This window comes from Pleurodeles waltl, chromosome 6 (genome assembly GCF_031143425.1).
Source record: "Pleurodeles waltl isolate 20211129_DDA chromosome 6, aPleWal1.hap1.20221129, whole genome shotgun sequence".
Taxonomy (NCBI): Eukaryota; Metazoa; Chordata; class Amphibia; order Caudata; family Salamandridae; genus Pleurodeles; species Pleurodeles waltl.
In genome coordinates, this window is record NC_090445.1 from 1,254,197,339 (window position 1) to 1,254,214,044 (window position 16,706).

General features: G+C 44.4%; 1 protein-coding gene across 1 annotated transcript in view; it reads right to left on the reverse strand.

Moving 5' to 3' along the window:
* Window positions 1-1,157: 1,157 nt before the first annotated feature.
* The window catches only part of LOC138300789 (cadherin-23-like), an 834,147-nt gene continuing 818,598 nt past the window's right edge, over window positions 1,158-16,706 (reverse strand). The window contains exons 35-36 of the mRNA XM_069240562.1: window positions 7,840-7,968; window positions 1,158-2,301 (exon numbers count right to left, since the gene is read on the reverse strand). Of these exons, the coding sequence (XP_069096663.1) occupies window positions 1,978-2,301; window positions 7,840-7,968 (453 nt within the window). The 3' untranslated portion in view covers window positions 1,158-1,977. The remainder of the gene's footprint in view (window positions 2,302-7,839; window positions 7,969-16,706) is intronic.

A 16,706-nucleotide genomic window follows, 5' to 3' on the forward strand; every position in this document is an offset into this window, starting at 1 on the left:
GGCTGAAAAAATGCTCAAGAAAATATAAGAGATTTCCTTGCCTCATTTTGGACAGCACTTTTAGCGCCTGCTCAGAGCAGTCGTTAAAAGGGGGCTTCAATTATTCATAATGAGCCCCTATGTACTCTGCAGATGTAGCGCCAATATTTTGGCGCTACTCCTGCAGAGTACATCAATAGCGTCATGAAAAATTATGCTATTGCTCCCTACCCTGCACCACGGTGCGCCGGATTTTAAATATGGTACACACAAGGTGGCGGTAAGGGGGCGCTAAGGGATGCAGGGAAACTGGCGCTGCACTCCGTGCAGCGACACTTTCCATAAATTTGCCTCTTAGAATGTAAGTTAGCTATTGACCTAAGGAAGAACACTGCTGCGGATGGACAGGAACTCAGTGTGACACTCCGATGTCACAGAGATAAACAACTCATTTTCTGAATATTAAAATTAGTGTTTCACTGGCTACACATGTAAACGTAAAAGGTAGACCACCCTTCTACTGTTAAAATACGACATCAATTAACCTCTAACACCCTCCAGTGTCTGCTTGGTGTGGAAGCTTTTCTCGTTTCAGGCCTGCGATTAGAAGGACTGAGGGACTTGCTGTTTCATACAAAGGCTATAGAGGAAAAGATCAGATTTTCGGAACTTGAACCACAGCACCGCAATAGGTAAGTATTAAGAAATGGATAAAACCGAGGGCAATGCAATTTTCCTGCACCCATGCACAGTGCTCAGTTCTTTTCTCACAATTGTCGGAACTAACTGTGCAGGTAGGTCCTTACTTGCCTTCACAATCAGATGCTCAACCGTGTTCGTACTATTCTTAGAACACATTACTACAGAGTTGCAAGTAAGGGTTTACAAAAAATGGCTTCACCATTTTTACTTTTGAACTCCCTACTACATATGCATTTTTATTTCACGAAATAAATGATGTATAAAATGGGCTCTGGCTACGCCTTTTACATATTTTCACTTCAACAAAGCTCTAAAAAATCTGCATTTGGTGGCCTTTGTCAATCGTCGATCACGAACGTTATCTTCTCTGTATTCTTTATAAACCTAAACTGTTTATGGTTTTGAATTGTAACTCAGATACAAAGATCATGTTGCATCTTACATCGCACACAGTGAAGTCAACACCCAGACACTGATTATCAAAAGTCATAATTTATATTTTTGCGAATAACAGACCATTCCAGAAATGTCTCACCAAGTTACTAACAATAAAAAAGAAAACGAACACTAACCACACCACATTCAAAGCCTGATGTCATATCCTGTTGGTCTCTTGAAGTCTGCGTACATTCTGGTAAGCCAGCAACATGGAAAAGGGAAGTTGAAGTATGATTTAAACATTCTGCAACTTGAACTATCCTTGTACTATTTTTCCGTTTAGCAGTTATCTTCGTTTAAAAAATAGAAAAAACATTTTTTTAAATTCAGGAGCTACGCATTTACATGTCTTTGCTAATTAGGTGGCACTTGGCCCGTGCCCTTCCATACCTATGTTTCCATACTCTGTGGTTATTGCATTAATGCTGCAATACTGAGAACTGATAAGGATAGTGTTAGCTGAAACCTGCACAGGACAGTAAAAAACACCAACGTGAACGTACAGTATTTACTGCTCATATTGCCCTCTGTGTGCTTCTTATGTAATCTTTTAACACTTCATACAAATAACAAATATTTTGATGTAAAATCAAATAAAAAATGATGTAAACAGTCTCCGAGCTGCTGGTAAAGTCTTAAGCCATGACATGCCCTTCTAAACCTGGCATTAATATCCATAAACATAAAGTTAGGAGTCATTGGCTATTGGGGAATTTTGACTGACAGTCAGCATGGGATGTGACAAGTTCTGCTGTCACGTACTGTGTGCTTTTCCTCATTTTTGAAGAGACTGTCATGGCGGCTTGGCCTTGCCTGGCCTAGCCTCTTGGGCAGCTAGACCAGCGAGGCCACCTCTAGTCATAGCTCCGTAATCTCAAGCGGGCTCTCCATGATGGTGTCTCTCGTCTTGTGCAGAGGAGTTGACTTTGCTGACTCTGTGCGGGCATTTCTGTCACTGTAGAGGCCACCATCTGCACTGAGTGTCTCCAGGGAACGGCCCAGAATTTTTTGGTCATCCTCAGGCAGGCTGTTCAGGTCAGATGTCAAGAGGGTGCCAGTGCTGCCATGGACAATGTGAATACCATCTGGCCCCTTGAGCTCAACAGGTTGCTTGTGCCTGAAGTGGAGGCTTCCTCGACTGGGGCTCTGTTCGTCATCTTCATCCAGATCATTTTGGATTAACTGCAAAAGAGAAACAAAGATAAAATGTAAAGCCAGGATATGAGCGTGTAGGTTATCCTGGTGGTTGGTGCGGATCAAATCTACTTAGGAGAAAGCTATTTATCTCGTTTATCTTTCTATGACTCCAAACATGTAGACACCTCTAAAAGAAAACCAACATATTTTTGCTGATTTGAACGTGTCTCAGAAACACCATTTTACAATGTAGCGTAGCAAGGATACGCATGGATTCAATCAATCATTAAAATGCCCCTTTCCCAGTTGTTAGTGAATGACAGCTATAACTGGGTTGTAGTGGCTCCCCCGCTCACCCCTGGGCTTCAGTGGTGCTGCATATGCTGGACTAAAATTAGCTACACCCAGATTTTATCTGAACACTGTAAAATGCAACTCCCCCCACACTCACCGGAGCAGAGGACAACATATTTGCTTTGTGGCGGGCTATGTATGCCAGGTAGGTAAGAAATTATGGTTCAACACTTTAAAGGACCCATAACACATTGATTAAAGGGAAGGGTCTGTAACTGCATGCTGTATAGGAATGAAGCTACTGCATTGCATGGAGGTGCATGGCGCACCATGGCAGTAGTTAGGGAACTATTGTCAACATTGTTTACGCTAGTTTGGCACTTTGCAGGATGGATTTTTCACTATTCTACTTAGGCCCGTATTTATACTTTTTTAGCACCGTATTTGCGTCACTTTTTGACGCAAAAGCAGCGCAAACTTGCAAAATACAATTGTATTTTGTAAGTTTGCGCCATTTTTGCGTCAAAAAGCGGGGCAAATGCAGCGCTAAAAAAGTATAAATACGGGCCTTAGTGTTTTAATGAAAAACCTGTCTGGTCGACTTTCTGAGACCAACATCGCAGTGCATCATCAAATGGACAACATCATGCTGTACATAATATCTACCATTTTGTTTATGTACTAAAACTGTCATGATGCAATGCCATGTACTGACAGATCACATCTCAGCACCCAGTGACGCTGTGGTGGTGCTGTGCCCTTCTCCACATTTACATGGCAGCGCTAAGCCACTTTGTGAACGTTGCCTTGTAAATTTGGGCCCGAGGCAGAGGGGTGTGCAATGCATGTTGCTATGAGTGTTTCCACGCAACACCCATTGCCTTTGACACTGCCCCAGATTTATGAGACATCGTAAACCTGAGGCACTCGTTAAAAACTAACGCACCTAGGGGTTGCGTTATAGTGACACAGTGAGGAGAAGTTATGTTATTTCTCCTTGTTTTTGATATTTCTAAGTGGGCTGCATTCTGTAGCACGCATAGAAAGAGCAAAGACCCATTAAAGATTGTTTATGTGCAAGAAGGTGCCTCTTCCTGCACATAAACAATCATTAAATAATGACAATTAACTACTTCTATGTGTGCTGCAGAATGCAGCACACATAGAAGTAATAAATCACCATTATTGCTTATCAGCAGGAAGGAACACCCTCCTGCAGATAAACAATCATTCCCTGCAATGCAGGCACCCTTGAGCTATGGCACAAGGGTGCCTGCGACGGTGCTAGGCAGCAAATTTTAGTGCCAGCGCAGGGGGATAGGACAGATATGTGCCGTATCATGTAGATACAGCACATTTCTGCCCTCTCCAGGTGCTGCAGGGCGGTGCAGGGCGGCGCAGCAAGTGCCGTCCTGCGCCACAGGACTTGTAAATAAGCCCCATAGAATCCTTTACTATTGCCTTAGAACACAAACTTGTTCAGCTATAATTGTCATTTTCCACTTTTTAGGCACATCATTACTCCGTACTTCATCGTCCATTGTGTAGCCTGAAGTTCCAATCCATGATCGTATTGTTGCTCTTCACCCAAATCAAAACCATATTTTTAATTGATCAACGCCAAGGTCACATGAGAAGGAAGTGTCAGACCGGCCATTTCCGGTTCCTTTTCAGGGAGTACTTTCCAAGTACTGGTGGTCTCTGGCCAGAACTACAGTACTGTTCTATATCTAGCTTACCTACATCCACCCAAGCACCACTGAAAATCACACTCCTTGCAGTAATGTGACTCTTCACTGCCCCACGTCTAGAACATATCATAGAAGAAAAGCTCCAACCACTGTGAGGAACAAGGCCCGCTAGAAGCAAGCCAGTCCTCAGCAAAGAGACGGATACAAGATTTAATGCTAGACTGACACTTTTTTTCTACAACACCCAGTGCATTGTGATGCTGCTCCAGATTTACGAGGATTCGTAAATCTGAGGCAGCACCCAAAACCTCCAGGGGTGGTGTTAGGATGGTGCAACAAGGAGAAATAAGTTTATTTCTCGTTGGTTTGCTTTCCCTATGTGTTCTGCAATCTGCAGCACACTGGGGACTAGCAAATCGCCATTATTGATTGTTTATATGCAGGAAGAGAGGCACATTTTTGCACACAAGCAATCATTCCCTGCAAACCAGGCACCCGTGCCTTATGGTGCAAGTGTGCCTGCATTGGCACCAGGCAGAAAGTTTTCGCGCTAGCGCTAGGGAAAACACAGGCATGTGCCATATTGTACTAAATACGGAGTATCCCTGCGTATCTAAAGTGACGCAGCTTAGCGCAGTGCCACGCTGTGCCAATTCTTAGTAAATAAGGTCCCTAGTTACCATCTTGACGTCCTTTCCACTAACAAGTAGCGCCCATTACCGCGTCAAATGTAAAATATCTGTGCTTAGCTTCCCAATGTAAAACTTTACAGAGCTCCAAAGCACTTGATCCTCATCTGAGGTAAAGGAAAGCTTTAAAAGTAAAATCATACTAATAGCGCAAATGTATAGGATTACTTTGTAAATGGATTTGATAATGTGTCATTAATTGAAAGCAAAAGTTATTTTTTTAAAGAATGTGAATATATAATGGCCTACGTTCTTAATATTGATCTGTATCACATGCCCAATGAACATTCATCTATTAAGTTAGAATTTGCATAAGGGATTAGGTAAGAAGACAATTTTTTAACATTATGTATAATAGGGCAGGGACACACTGCATGCAAAGAGTATATGACCCCAGCAACCACACATAGAACTGACTAAATCATCCCAGAGCACACATAAACAATCTCACTGAACACATCAAACAACTTCTTACAGTACCTGAATTGACATGCAAAATGAGCTGGTAGGCTCCTCTGTCCTGCATATTGCTGTACACACCATGCAAATAGTTTATGTGACACTGCAAACTGCACACATGCTACCTCCGTAACTGAGGATTGGTCTCCGGTGCTTGTGGTGGCTTTATGCACCATCCGTTGGGCTAATAGTTTTTTCAGCCTCATATAATCGTCCAACACCACCTTCAATACGGAGCCCTGGAGCATGGAGATCCAAGAGAGTGGCCGTTGTTGACCAATTAGTTCATCTTAACCATTAAAAACTATAAATCTCAATGCCAGTTCCACAAACCAAGCAGTACTGTGGAACCTATTCCTGAATTAGCATGCCATTCAAATGCATGGCTTTCTCTTGCTGTTTTCCTTGGCTATCCTAGGGGATTTGCAGAAAGTTCACAATTTAGATTGAATGAGGCACACTCACCAGTATTCATGTATTATCAGTCAACACTTCCCCTATAAGCCTGTTTTATTGTGTACACCAATGACCTTGTCTGTAAGAGTCTTCCTGACTAGTGAGGTCATCCGAGGGCTTATTTACAAGCCCCTCTGCGCTGCCAGAATGTCACTTTTACGATGGTCCGGTGACGCACACTGCAGATTCATATCTACAAGGCCATGTACAGCCGTTCTGCATGGCTTTCAGTGTCCTTGTAGATAAGGAGTGACAAAACTCCACTGCAATAGGGAGGCATGCCATGGGCATTACAGTGGGTGTTCCCACATAACAACCAAGGCATTTGACAAATTACCAGAAACACAAGAATTCATAAATGGGAGGTGTATCACAGAGAAATAGCTTTATTTATCCTTGTTTTTCCTCTTTCTATGTGTGCAGCATCCTGCAACACAAATAGAAGGAGGAAGCAGCCTTCAAGGGTTGTTTTCGTGCAGGAAGGTGTCCCTTTCTGCACAAAAGAAATCATCCCTACAATGCAGACACCCTTGCACCATGGTGCAAGAGTGCCTATATTGGCACATGGCAGCCCATTGTCTGCCAGCGAGGGGAAAGGACAGGAATGTGCTTTATCTCATAGATATGGCGCATTCCTGTCCTTTCCTTTTCACGCAGGGCAGCGCGGCAAGATTCATTGTGGTGTTGCCCTGAGCCAAATCTTTGTAAATGAGACCCTGGGTGTGCATTTACTTAATTTATTGTACCATGTTTACAAGAACATCTGGGAGAAGATAACTTTAATAACAATGAGGGGAACTGAAATGCTGGTTTTCACGAAAACATATTTTTGTTGAACACGTTGTGCTACTGAGGTGCCACATTTGCAGAGAGTGGATCATACTGTTGGGGAACAGCTCATACCTCTGCACAACCCAATATATCCAAATTCTTTCTTATTACATTTGTTCAGTCTGAAGCTAGAGGTTCTTCCTAATTACCAAATAAGTGTTTGAAATAAATATAGCGAGACGTGGAAACTAGTTAACTAATTACTCCTCTTAAAGATGCTTCATTTATATCTATAGCATATCAGTTTTGCTCAGAAAAATATAGTCCTGAAGGTGTTTCAGAGAAGGATGTACAGTCTGGGTCACATTTATCAACACTTTGCATTGCTTAGTGCCACAAACGTGATGCAAATTGGTGCAAAGTATCAATTTTGGTATTTACTTGGTAGTGCAAACCATATTTTGTGCTAGAAAGTAGCCCCAAGGTAATGTAAAGTAGCACTATGTCGTATCAAGGGGGCGGTCTATGGTTTATAGATGGGGATTCACATGCATGTAATCACCCATGAGTTCTGACGCAAATCCTTATCTAGTAACATTGGTAGACAGGAATTTGTGCCAATAATTTATGACTCCTCTACACGGTCGCAACATTAGTGAAAACGTTTCTATTCACAAGGCATTTTTTATTTTGCAGGTGTACTCTACTGCTTACTTACAACGTTATAAAAGTGTTAAATTATGACAAAGCATTGTATTTTGTATGAGAACTGTCCCGTTCAATCACAAAAACTATCCTTGACATCATGCAGCAAAGCAACTTTGGGTGATGTACTACGTTGTGTGAATTTTTTGTGATTTTTTTTACTTTGTGATAGTGATTTGAACATTAAGTTCAGATGCAAGACCAACTCATCTGACTTCCAACAGATATTACAAAGTTACAATAATGTGCAAAATATGAACCAATTACAAAGATACAAGAGCCTGTCTAATCTTGCTCTGAAACTATTAACCAGGTACATAAGACAAACCCTACCCTATCAGAAGCCACCCAACCCTTCAGTTCCCCCCCCCAAGGTCAATGAATATCAGTGAGATGTGGGAGACTCAGGGGCCGCTCATGACATTCTGCAGATAGACCCCATCATTCTGCATTGCACCACTGACATTATTAACCCATGCATTCTATTTAGTGGGCAAGGCTATTCAGCATTTCCTCACCTTGATGGGTCCTTCCCGCATAATCTGACCCAGCTTGGCTATGTTGTCATACTCCTGAATAGCTGCACGGAGGTAGCGGTCATCTTCTGGTTTGCCGGACGATGCAGCAGGCTCTCTCCCAAACGTACCCTGTAACACCAAAACCTTGAGTTAAACAAACAACCGCTGGGGCACACAAAACTGGGCTTTCCTATCCTTGAACTTTAAAAATGCAACCTCCAATTTATGCCTATCAATTTACTGAGTCACTGCCACATCGGTGCCGTCCTTTGATTGGATATTGAAAACAGCGTGAATTGTAACCGCCTGCTCTCCTAAAGGCTTTACACCTGGGGGGTGGAGGGAGGGAAGGCATAGTTCCGGGGGGACCAGATCCATGCACGATTTGGAGCATTACCACTATCCAAATGGACTCATTTAACATGAATTTTATCTAAATATATTTCATGGTGACATCCTGAAATTCTGGACTGGCTGTTTGTATTTTTGGATCAACACTGGCTGCACCCGCTTTAGCAAGAAATGTCATCCTTGGTGTTTTGTTCATCTTGGTCACGGGTTGAACTTCATTGTCCTGATATGTGAAAGAACAGAGTCTGACGAGGAGCAATGCTGGACTGTTATTATACTTCAGCTCAGAGGTATTTCCATAACTCCAACAGCATTTCACCAATAATGCAGGAATAAACCACGTCACTATCACATTTTCTATGTCAATAAGCAGACCTTAGGTCTATTTCCGGGAGTGCTGCAGCTTGCGAAATGTGCTTAGGAAAAAATGGAGACAAAAAATGGCCTTCTAATTGGTTTCTTCAGGAGGGTTCTATTAGCTTGCCAAATTGTACTGAAGTGGGTTTGAAAATTAATCAGATGGTCAACGTAAGGTACACATTTTTCAAAAACTTCCTTTTGCATATATTATAGCTACATACATTCGTCTATACCAACAAACAATTTGACGGATGCATGCTTCCTATTTCAGTCGCCTAAGATCTGTTTGTGTGCGGGAGTCTTGCAGTTTTAGAATCCGTAACTCCCTAGAGTGATGAAAGGGTCTGTTCAACATGTGGCATGGATCTATATCAAGCACCACAGCAAAGCGGCATTGATTCATGATAGTTTTTATAGCTTTTTAATCCCTAGTCACATTGTTAATGTGTTATAGAACAAAGACATCTGCTCTGTTCAGGATACGACTTCAGACCACCTCCAGCCCCGTGACTGAATTATCATTCCAGTCAGTGTTACAGACCACTGTGAAATCAGTAAAAAAACTTTGAAAAATTGTTGCGTCTTCCCTAGCCTGCTACCAGCCGAAGGATTAGGCCAGTCAGAGAGCTGTAAATCACAGGTCTTTATCCGTCTGTGTGTGCTTGTGAACTCAAACATTCTAAAGCAGTGGTTCCCAACCTTTTGACTCCTGAGGACCCCCATTGAATCACTACTGGAAGCCAGGGACCCCCAAACAATTTGTACAATTTAAATTTAAAACATTAAAACAGTAATTAAAAAAAAAATACGCAAGCAAGTACACACCAAACAAATCCTCGAATTACTAATGATATAATTACTTTATATTAAAAACGTATGCAGAAATCAAAACAATTTAATGAGACGTTTGCTGCTGCATCTTGGTGACTAACATTTCATTATTTGGTTTTATTTAGGAAAGCTGACTCCTCCGGTCAGATTCTACATTTCCCAAGCGATTTCTGTTTTTATTTTTTAGGTATATAATATCTGAGAAGGCTTTTTCACATAAATATGTGGTGGGAAAAGGAAGTAAAACCATATGAAGCTCTCAAGTTTCCATGGCCTATCTGTCACATGTAATTCATTTGTTTCATAGCACCTTGCATACCAGTGTAGGGGTTTGGAGCACTTTTCCAGTGACTACAAGGTGTAGAATTCACATGTCATTCTCAATGGTTGGCCTTTTCTAAGAGTGATAGTCTGGAGAAGCACAAACTGAGGATTCAGAGCATAACACAGTAGTTAGCATCAACTTTATTAAGAATGTATTTCTGCGCAAGCAAACCTTTCATTTTTAGCAGCATATTGATAATGAAAGGCAGAGAAAAAAAGAAACTTTCTAATTTGTGCCATGCAGTTTGCATACAACTCTTTGATGGCAATTCATAGCTGACTGTGCTAGAATACGATTGTAATTTATGAACTGCACAGTAACAAAATAATCTCTGTGACAGAAGCAGTAACCCACTGTGCTATGCACATAAAATAATTTTCTTTGCATGATACACATTCTCTGCATCAGGTACATTAACCATCTGCCTTAGAAACACCTTAGAAACTGGCACTAAACAAAACTCCCATCTCTCTCCAGCAGGTACATTAATCACCAAAGCTATCTTGACGCTTTTATTTTCACCCGAAAGTTGCTTGTTGTACAAGGAACTTTGAAGTGCTTTAACAACTGCTGCACAAATAAAAACACAAAGGTGTTTCTGTCAGGCCTCAGCTGGAGAAGTATCTTTCTGTTATCCCAGGCCTGCAGACCCCCTGGGAATGTGTCACGGACCCCTGAGGGTCCGCGGACCACAGTTTAGGAAACACTGTTCTAAAGTAAGGGTTCATACATTCTATTCTAGCGATTATGTCATACACTGATACAAAGTCCTCGGGGAGCCATAAAGGTTCTGTCATAAATCATGCAAGACACTATGCCCCCCCGTTAAATGAATAACTGCTAATATTTTATAAATCATTCGACAAACACAAGTATCTACATATACAGAAATATGTACAACTATATTTCTTCAATTAATCTTCTTGGCGCTTTGGTCCGTCAACCAGATCTGGTTACTAGAACCTGTAAACAGTCGTTTTCAATGTCAGAAATTGCCAACGATGGTAAGGAATCAGCAACAGTCACTGAATTGTCGCAATCAGTCTTTCTTTCACCATCTCAAGTTGAAAACCGATGAAACACAAGCTTGGAGAGAGAAGTCTCTGAAAAGGGACTTCCCAGGTTGCTGGGCAGTCATCATGTGTCCTTTGGTAGACACTACTTACAAAGGTTCAGAATTGTTAAGAGCATCAATTTTTTCTTTTCCAATTTGTTGAACGATCACCAAATCAGCTTTTTTGAATGAGAGATCTTTCGCAAGTAGCCACTTGTTTGCAGGTGCTTGCATTTTCAGTTTTTAAACCAAGTCCCTTGTATGAATTAGGGGGCTTATTTACAAGACCTGTGTGCCACCAGTGCATCACTTATTGTGACCCGCCAGCGGAGCATTATGCAGGCCCATATCTACAAGGCCACGCAAAGACACTTTTTATGGCCTTGTAGATATGCTGTAAGGCAACACAGTGCAAGTTGCTGTGTTGCCTTACACTGCGTCATGGACGCGTTCCATGGGCACTGCAGTGGGTTTTCCCACACAACACATGGATTTGATGCATTCCCAGATTTACAAGTCATTTTAAACCTAGGAATGCATCAAAATGTTATGCCTCCCCAGTGGAGGCACAACGAGGAGAAATATATTTATTTCTCCTCAATTTGTTCCTCTTTTATGTGTGCTGAATTGTGCAAGGTGTCTCTTCCTGCACATAAACAATCCTGCCTGTGATGCAGGTATCCTTGCGCCATGGTTCAAGGGTGCCTGCATCAGCACTAGGCAGCCTATTATTTGCCGGCACAAGGAAGGATGACAAAAATGCACCATATCTTGTAGGTAAGCCACATTTCTGTCCTTTCCCTTTGGTGCAGCGCAGCGCTGCCCTGCGCCACAAGGCTTGTAAATAAGCCCCTAGGTTTTCATTACTATTTCTTTCTGTGGTCCATTGGAGCATCTTGGTTGCTATAGTTCTCCTGAACATTAAAGATGCAGGACTTTCACCTGTGGTCGAGTAGGGTGTTGACTGATAAGGTTGTAAAATAGTGTTCAGTACTGTTCTTAGACTGAGCTTCCCAAGAGATGCCTGCTGCACTGCTTTCTTTAGCATACTCATAAAATGTTCATTAAGTTCATTGGTCTGTAGCCACGAGGGTGTGATCTTTTGATGCTTTACGTTCAGATGCTCTAGAAATTCTTTAAAGTCTTTTCTGTTGAAGGGTGGATCACTGTCAGACTTCACAATGGCTGGCAAACCCCATGTTGCAAATATGTAATCAATTAGTTGCTCATGTGTGATGGATGAGAGGTATTTAACCAAAGGAAAACATGAACATTCATCATGAAATGATGCCTATTTTTAAGAGGACCAAATAAGTCAATGTTGATTTTCTCCCAGGCATGTTTAGGGAGTTCTGAAATGTTTAAGGTATGTTGAGTAACTTTGGTTGGAAGACAATTGCATATGTCAGAGGTCTTGAGTTCCTCTTCAACTGTTTCATCTAGGTACGGAAACCAAACTCAGGGCCTGATTTAGATCTTGGCGGATGGAATACTCCTTCACAAATGTGATGGATATCCCGTCAGCAGTATTACGGTCCCCATAGAACATAGTTGGATAGTAATACGGCGGTCAGGATATCCGTCACATTTGTGACGAAGTAGTCCCCTCTGCCGAGATCTAACTCAGGCCCTTCGTCTCCGAGAGTTCTCTTTGTAGCAACAGTACCACCATGTCCTTCGGGAGCCACTTCTATCACCTTTTGTCGTAGACTCTCCGGAACCAGGATCCCTGATCCTTGCAGATTAACTCACTCCTGCGTTATGGACAATCCATCCCTGATATTCTTGTACTTTTGATAGTTAACATCATTATCTTGAATGGGCACTCTCAAAAAGTAGTCAGCAGGATTTTGATCCTTTTCTGGGTAATTCACAATTGTTTAATCATACTCTTGCAATCGTAGACCTCATCACTCAATTCAAGGAGACATCTTGGCTTTTGGATTGCCGACGATGGTCAGCAAGACTTGATGATCAGTCCCCAGCATAAAAGACTTTTTGTAAAGGAACTCATTGAAAAGCCCGTACTACTGCCACAATTTGTCTTTCAAGGTGTGAGTAAACATGTTCTGTTTGAGGTAAACTTCTACTACTAAAGGCCACAATATGTCGTCTTGCATTTGAGTGCCCACTATGCTGTGCTAGTATAGCGCCTAACCCAATGGGGCTAGCCTCTACATCAATCTCAGTATAGAGCTTTGGACTGAAGTACAACATTTCTGTAGCATGTTCTATGGCATATTTGATTCTCTTGAAACTCTTTTCATGTTCTCATGATCATATAAAGGAAACATGTTTCTCGGTTAAGTTTCTTAATGGAGCAGTGGCAAGGTCCTTTATGATTCATGAACAGTAGGTGGCCATTCCATTAAAGGAACATACCATTTAAACATACTGCAGGGGGTCAGCATTTGTCATAATTTGCACTTTTGCAGGATCAGACATAGGGGGTCATTCTGACCTCGGCGGTAAAAGGCGCTTACCGCCGGTCAGAAGACCGCCATAACACCGCCGCAGCCGCGGGAAACCGCCACGGTCATTCGGACCCGCAACAGGCAAACCGCCAAAAACCCGACATCCACAAAAGTCCGCCACACCAACGGCCAGCGAAAAACTGGCGATGACCAAACCTCCACCGTCACGCCAACAGAAATACGCCCATTCCATTCCGACCCACGAATCCACGCGGCGGTCTTTCAACCGCAGTATTCCATTGGCGGTACACACCGCTGCGCTCAAAATACACACACAGCTCCAAAACACTGCCACGTTGGTCATTTTGAAACACAACCACCTGATACACATACTAACACCACTCCCACACACCCAACACAATATAAAACACACACCCACATCACCCACAAACCCCTACGACCCAAAATTATTGACGAAGGCCAGAGAGAGAGCGCACAGAATAGACAATCCCACCACACAGAGGAACACAACACCATCACCCACACAACATCCACGCACAAAACACCACACACCACCACACGCACCACACTCATCACCAAAAACGCCACCCCACACCTCATCCACACCACCCCATGGCACCCCAAAGACACCCCAGGTTTTCAGACGCTGAACTCAGGGTCATGGTGGAGGAAATAGTTTGGGTAGAGCCCCAGCTCTTCGGGGCACAGGTGCAGCACACCACCATTGCCAGGAAGATGGAGCTATGGCAAAGAATAGTGGACAGGGTCAACGCTGTGGGACAGCATCCACGAAATCGGGACGACATCAGGAAGCAGTGAAACGACCTACGGGGGAAGGTGCGTTCCATGGTATCCAGACACAACATCGCGGTGCAGAAGACTGGCGGCGGACCCCCACCTCAACCCCCAGAATTTACAACATGGGAGGAACAGGTCTTGGCGATCCTGCATTGTGAGGGCCTCGCAGGAGTAGGCGGAGGAATGGACTCTGGTAAGTCGAATCTCAACTACTTCATCCTCCCCCACCCACCGGCATGCCAAATCATACCCCCGCCCTCCCCCCCACCCCATCACACATCCTCCTTGCTAATGTCTCACCATCACAACCCACCCATCCCAACACCAAGCCCTGCATGCGACCACAAACCATGGACACCCATCACCTAAGCATGCCCACTGCATATACCCACCCCCCCCCCAAACCACCGTCACAAAAGCCTCCACAAGGGAATGCCAGCACTGGGGTACACGGGCACCCACCCATTGCACGCTATGGCACACACAGAAGCAATAACCATACTCTTATACCCCTGCAGGACCCGAACGCCACGACACCGCCCAGGAGGGTCCAGACATGTCCATTCCACCCCCAGAAGAGGCCCACAGTGATGACAGCAGCTCTGTCTCCCTGGACCCAGATGACCAGCCCGGCCCATTGGGGACCTCAGGACAGTCGGTTCCCCTCAGACAGCCACAGGCCACAGCAGACCTACCCCCCTCTGGGAACACCAGCACAGCACCCACCCAGCGGGCCCATGCCCCTGTCTCCAGGACACGTCAAGCAGCGGTATGTCCACCACTACAGGGCACCCAGGTTAACCCACCACCCCAACAACAGGGACCTGGGGCCAGTGGTAGTGGGCACACGGTCCAGGGGACAGAGGCCCAGGGAAACAGGGGAACTGGGAGGGCTGCTGTGCGACAGGGGGGGGACAGGCCCAGGGAACCCACTCTCCACGAGGCCCTATCCTCCATCATGGGAGCATACCACCGCTCCCAGGAGACGATGGCGACGGTCCTGGCCAGGTTCCAGGAGATCCAGGTACTGCAGGAGGAACAGTTTATGGGGTTCAGGGAAGAACTCAGAATCATCAGTTCCGCAATGGGCACCATCGTTCTGGCTCTCAATCAGATTGTCAGCACATTGCGGGACCATGTGGCACCACAAGGGGCCCCTGTCACTAGCATGGACCAAGAACAGGCTGCCACCTCCGCCGGCGCTAGTGGACAGGAGACCCGACACAAGAACAGGCCACCATAACCCCACCCCCTGCAGAAGGAGAACCACCAGCAAGTGGTGCCTGAGATCTAGGAAGAAGACAGAGTAGGATGCCAAGACCCCCGCCAGGAAAGGATACCCCCTGATTGTCATCCCACTGTCCCACAATGTCACCCTGTCCAACCTTAAACTGCCCCTGCTCCACCTTCCACAGGCATATGGACAATGCACCTGTGAGACTGAAAATCTGGACTCTGCCATGGACATTCCTCCCCCATCACCGAATTGCAACCATTTCCCAAACTTTTACACTTTAATAAACACACTTATTGCACAAAAATAATCTGGAGTCTGCCTGTATTTTTGAACAAATGTATTACACAGAACCATGCCAAAATGTCCAGTTACATTGTGATGACAAAATACCACTGTCACACAGCTGTAGTCCATGGGGAAACAAAGCAGAGGTCACGGAGTGGGACCCACATCTCTGAAATTGGAAGGGAAAGACACAACTCAGTGAACATACAATGGGTGGAAACTCAGACAGTAGAGAGGCAGGAGACTTTAAGTAAATGTAAATTCCGGTGTTGATTCTTACCTGTATGTTATTGAAAATACTGCTGTATTACTCTATCCCTGTTGCCTGTGTCATCCTCTTCGTCTTCCTCCTCTTCACTCTCCCTAGGCTCCACAGCTGCCACAACACCACCATCTGGACCATCCTCCTGCAGGAAAGGCACCTTGCGGCGCAAAGCCAGGTTGTGAAGCATACAGCAGGCCACGATGATATGGCACACCTTCTTTGGTGAGTAAATTAGGGATCCACCTGTCATATGGAGGCACCTAAACCTGGCCTTCAGGAGGTTGAAGGTCCGCTCGATCACCCTCCTAGTACGCCCATGGGCCTCATTGTACCGTTCCGCTGCCCTTGTCCTGGGATTCCTCACTGGGGTCAGTAGCCATGACAGGTTAGGGTAACCAGAGTCACCAATTAGCCACACACGGTGTCTCTGAAGTAGTTCCATCACGTAAGGGATGCTGCTATTTCGCATGATGTACGCGTCATGCACTGACCCAGGGAACTTGGCATTTACATGGGAGATGTACTGGTCAGCCAAACAGACCACCTGGACATTCATGGAATGATAACTTTTTCTGTTCCTGTACACCTGTTCACTCGTGCTGGGGGGGACCAAAGCAACATGTGTCCCATCAATTGCACCAATGATGTTGGGAATATGTCCAAGCGCATAGAAATCACCCTTCACCGTAGCCAAATCGCCCACCTCAGGGAAAACAATGTAGCTCTGCATGTATTTCAACAGGACATACAACACTCTGGACAACACCTTGGAAAACATAGGCTGTGACATCCCTGATGAAATGGCCACTGTAGTTTGGAATGACCCACTTGCCAAGAAATGGAGTACTGACAGAACCTGCACTAGAGGGGGAATCCCTGTGGGTTGGCGGATGGGTGACATCAGGTCTGGCTCCAGTTGGGCACAC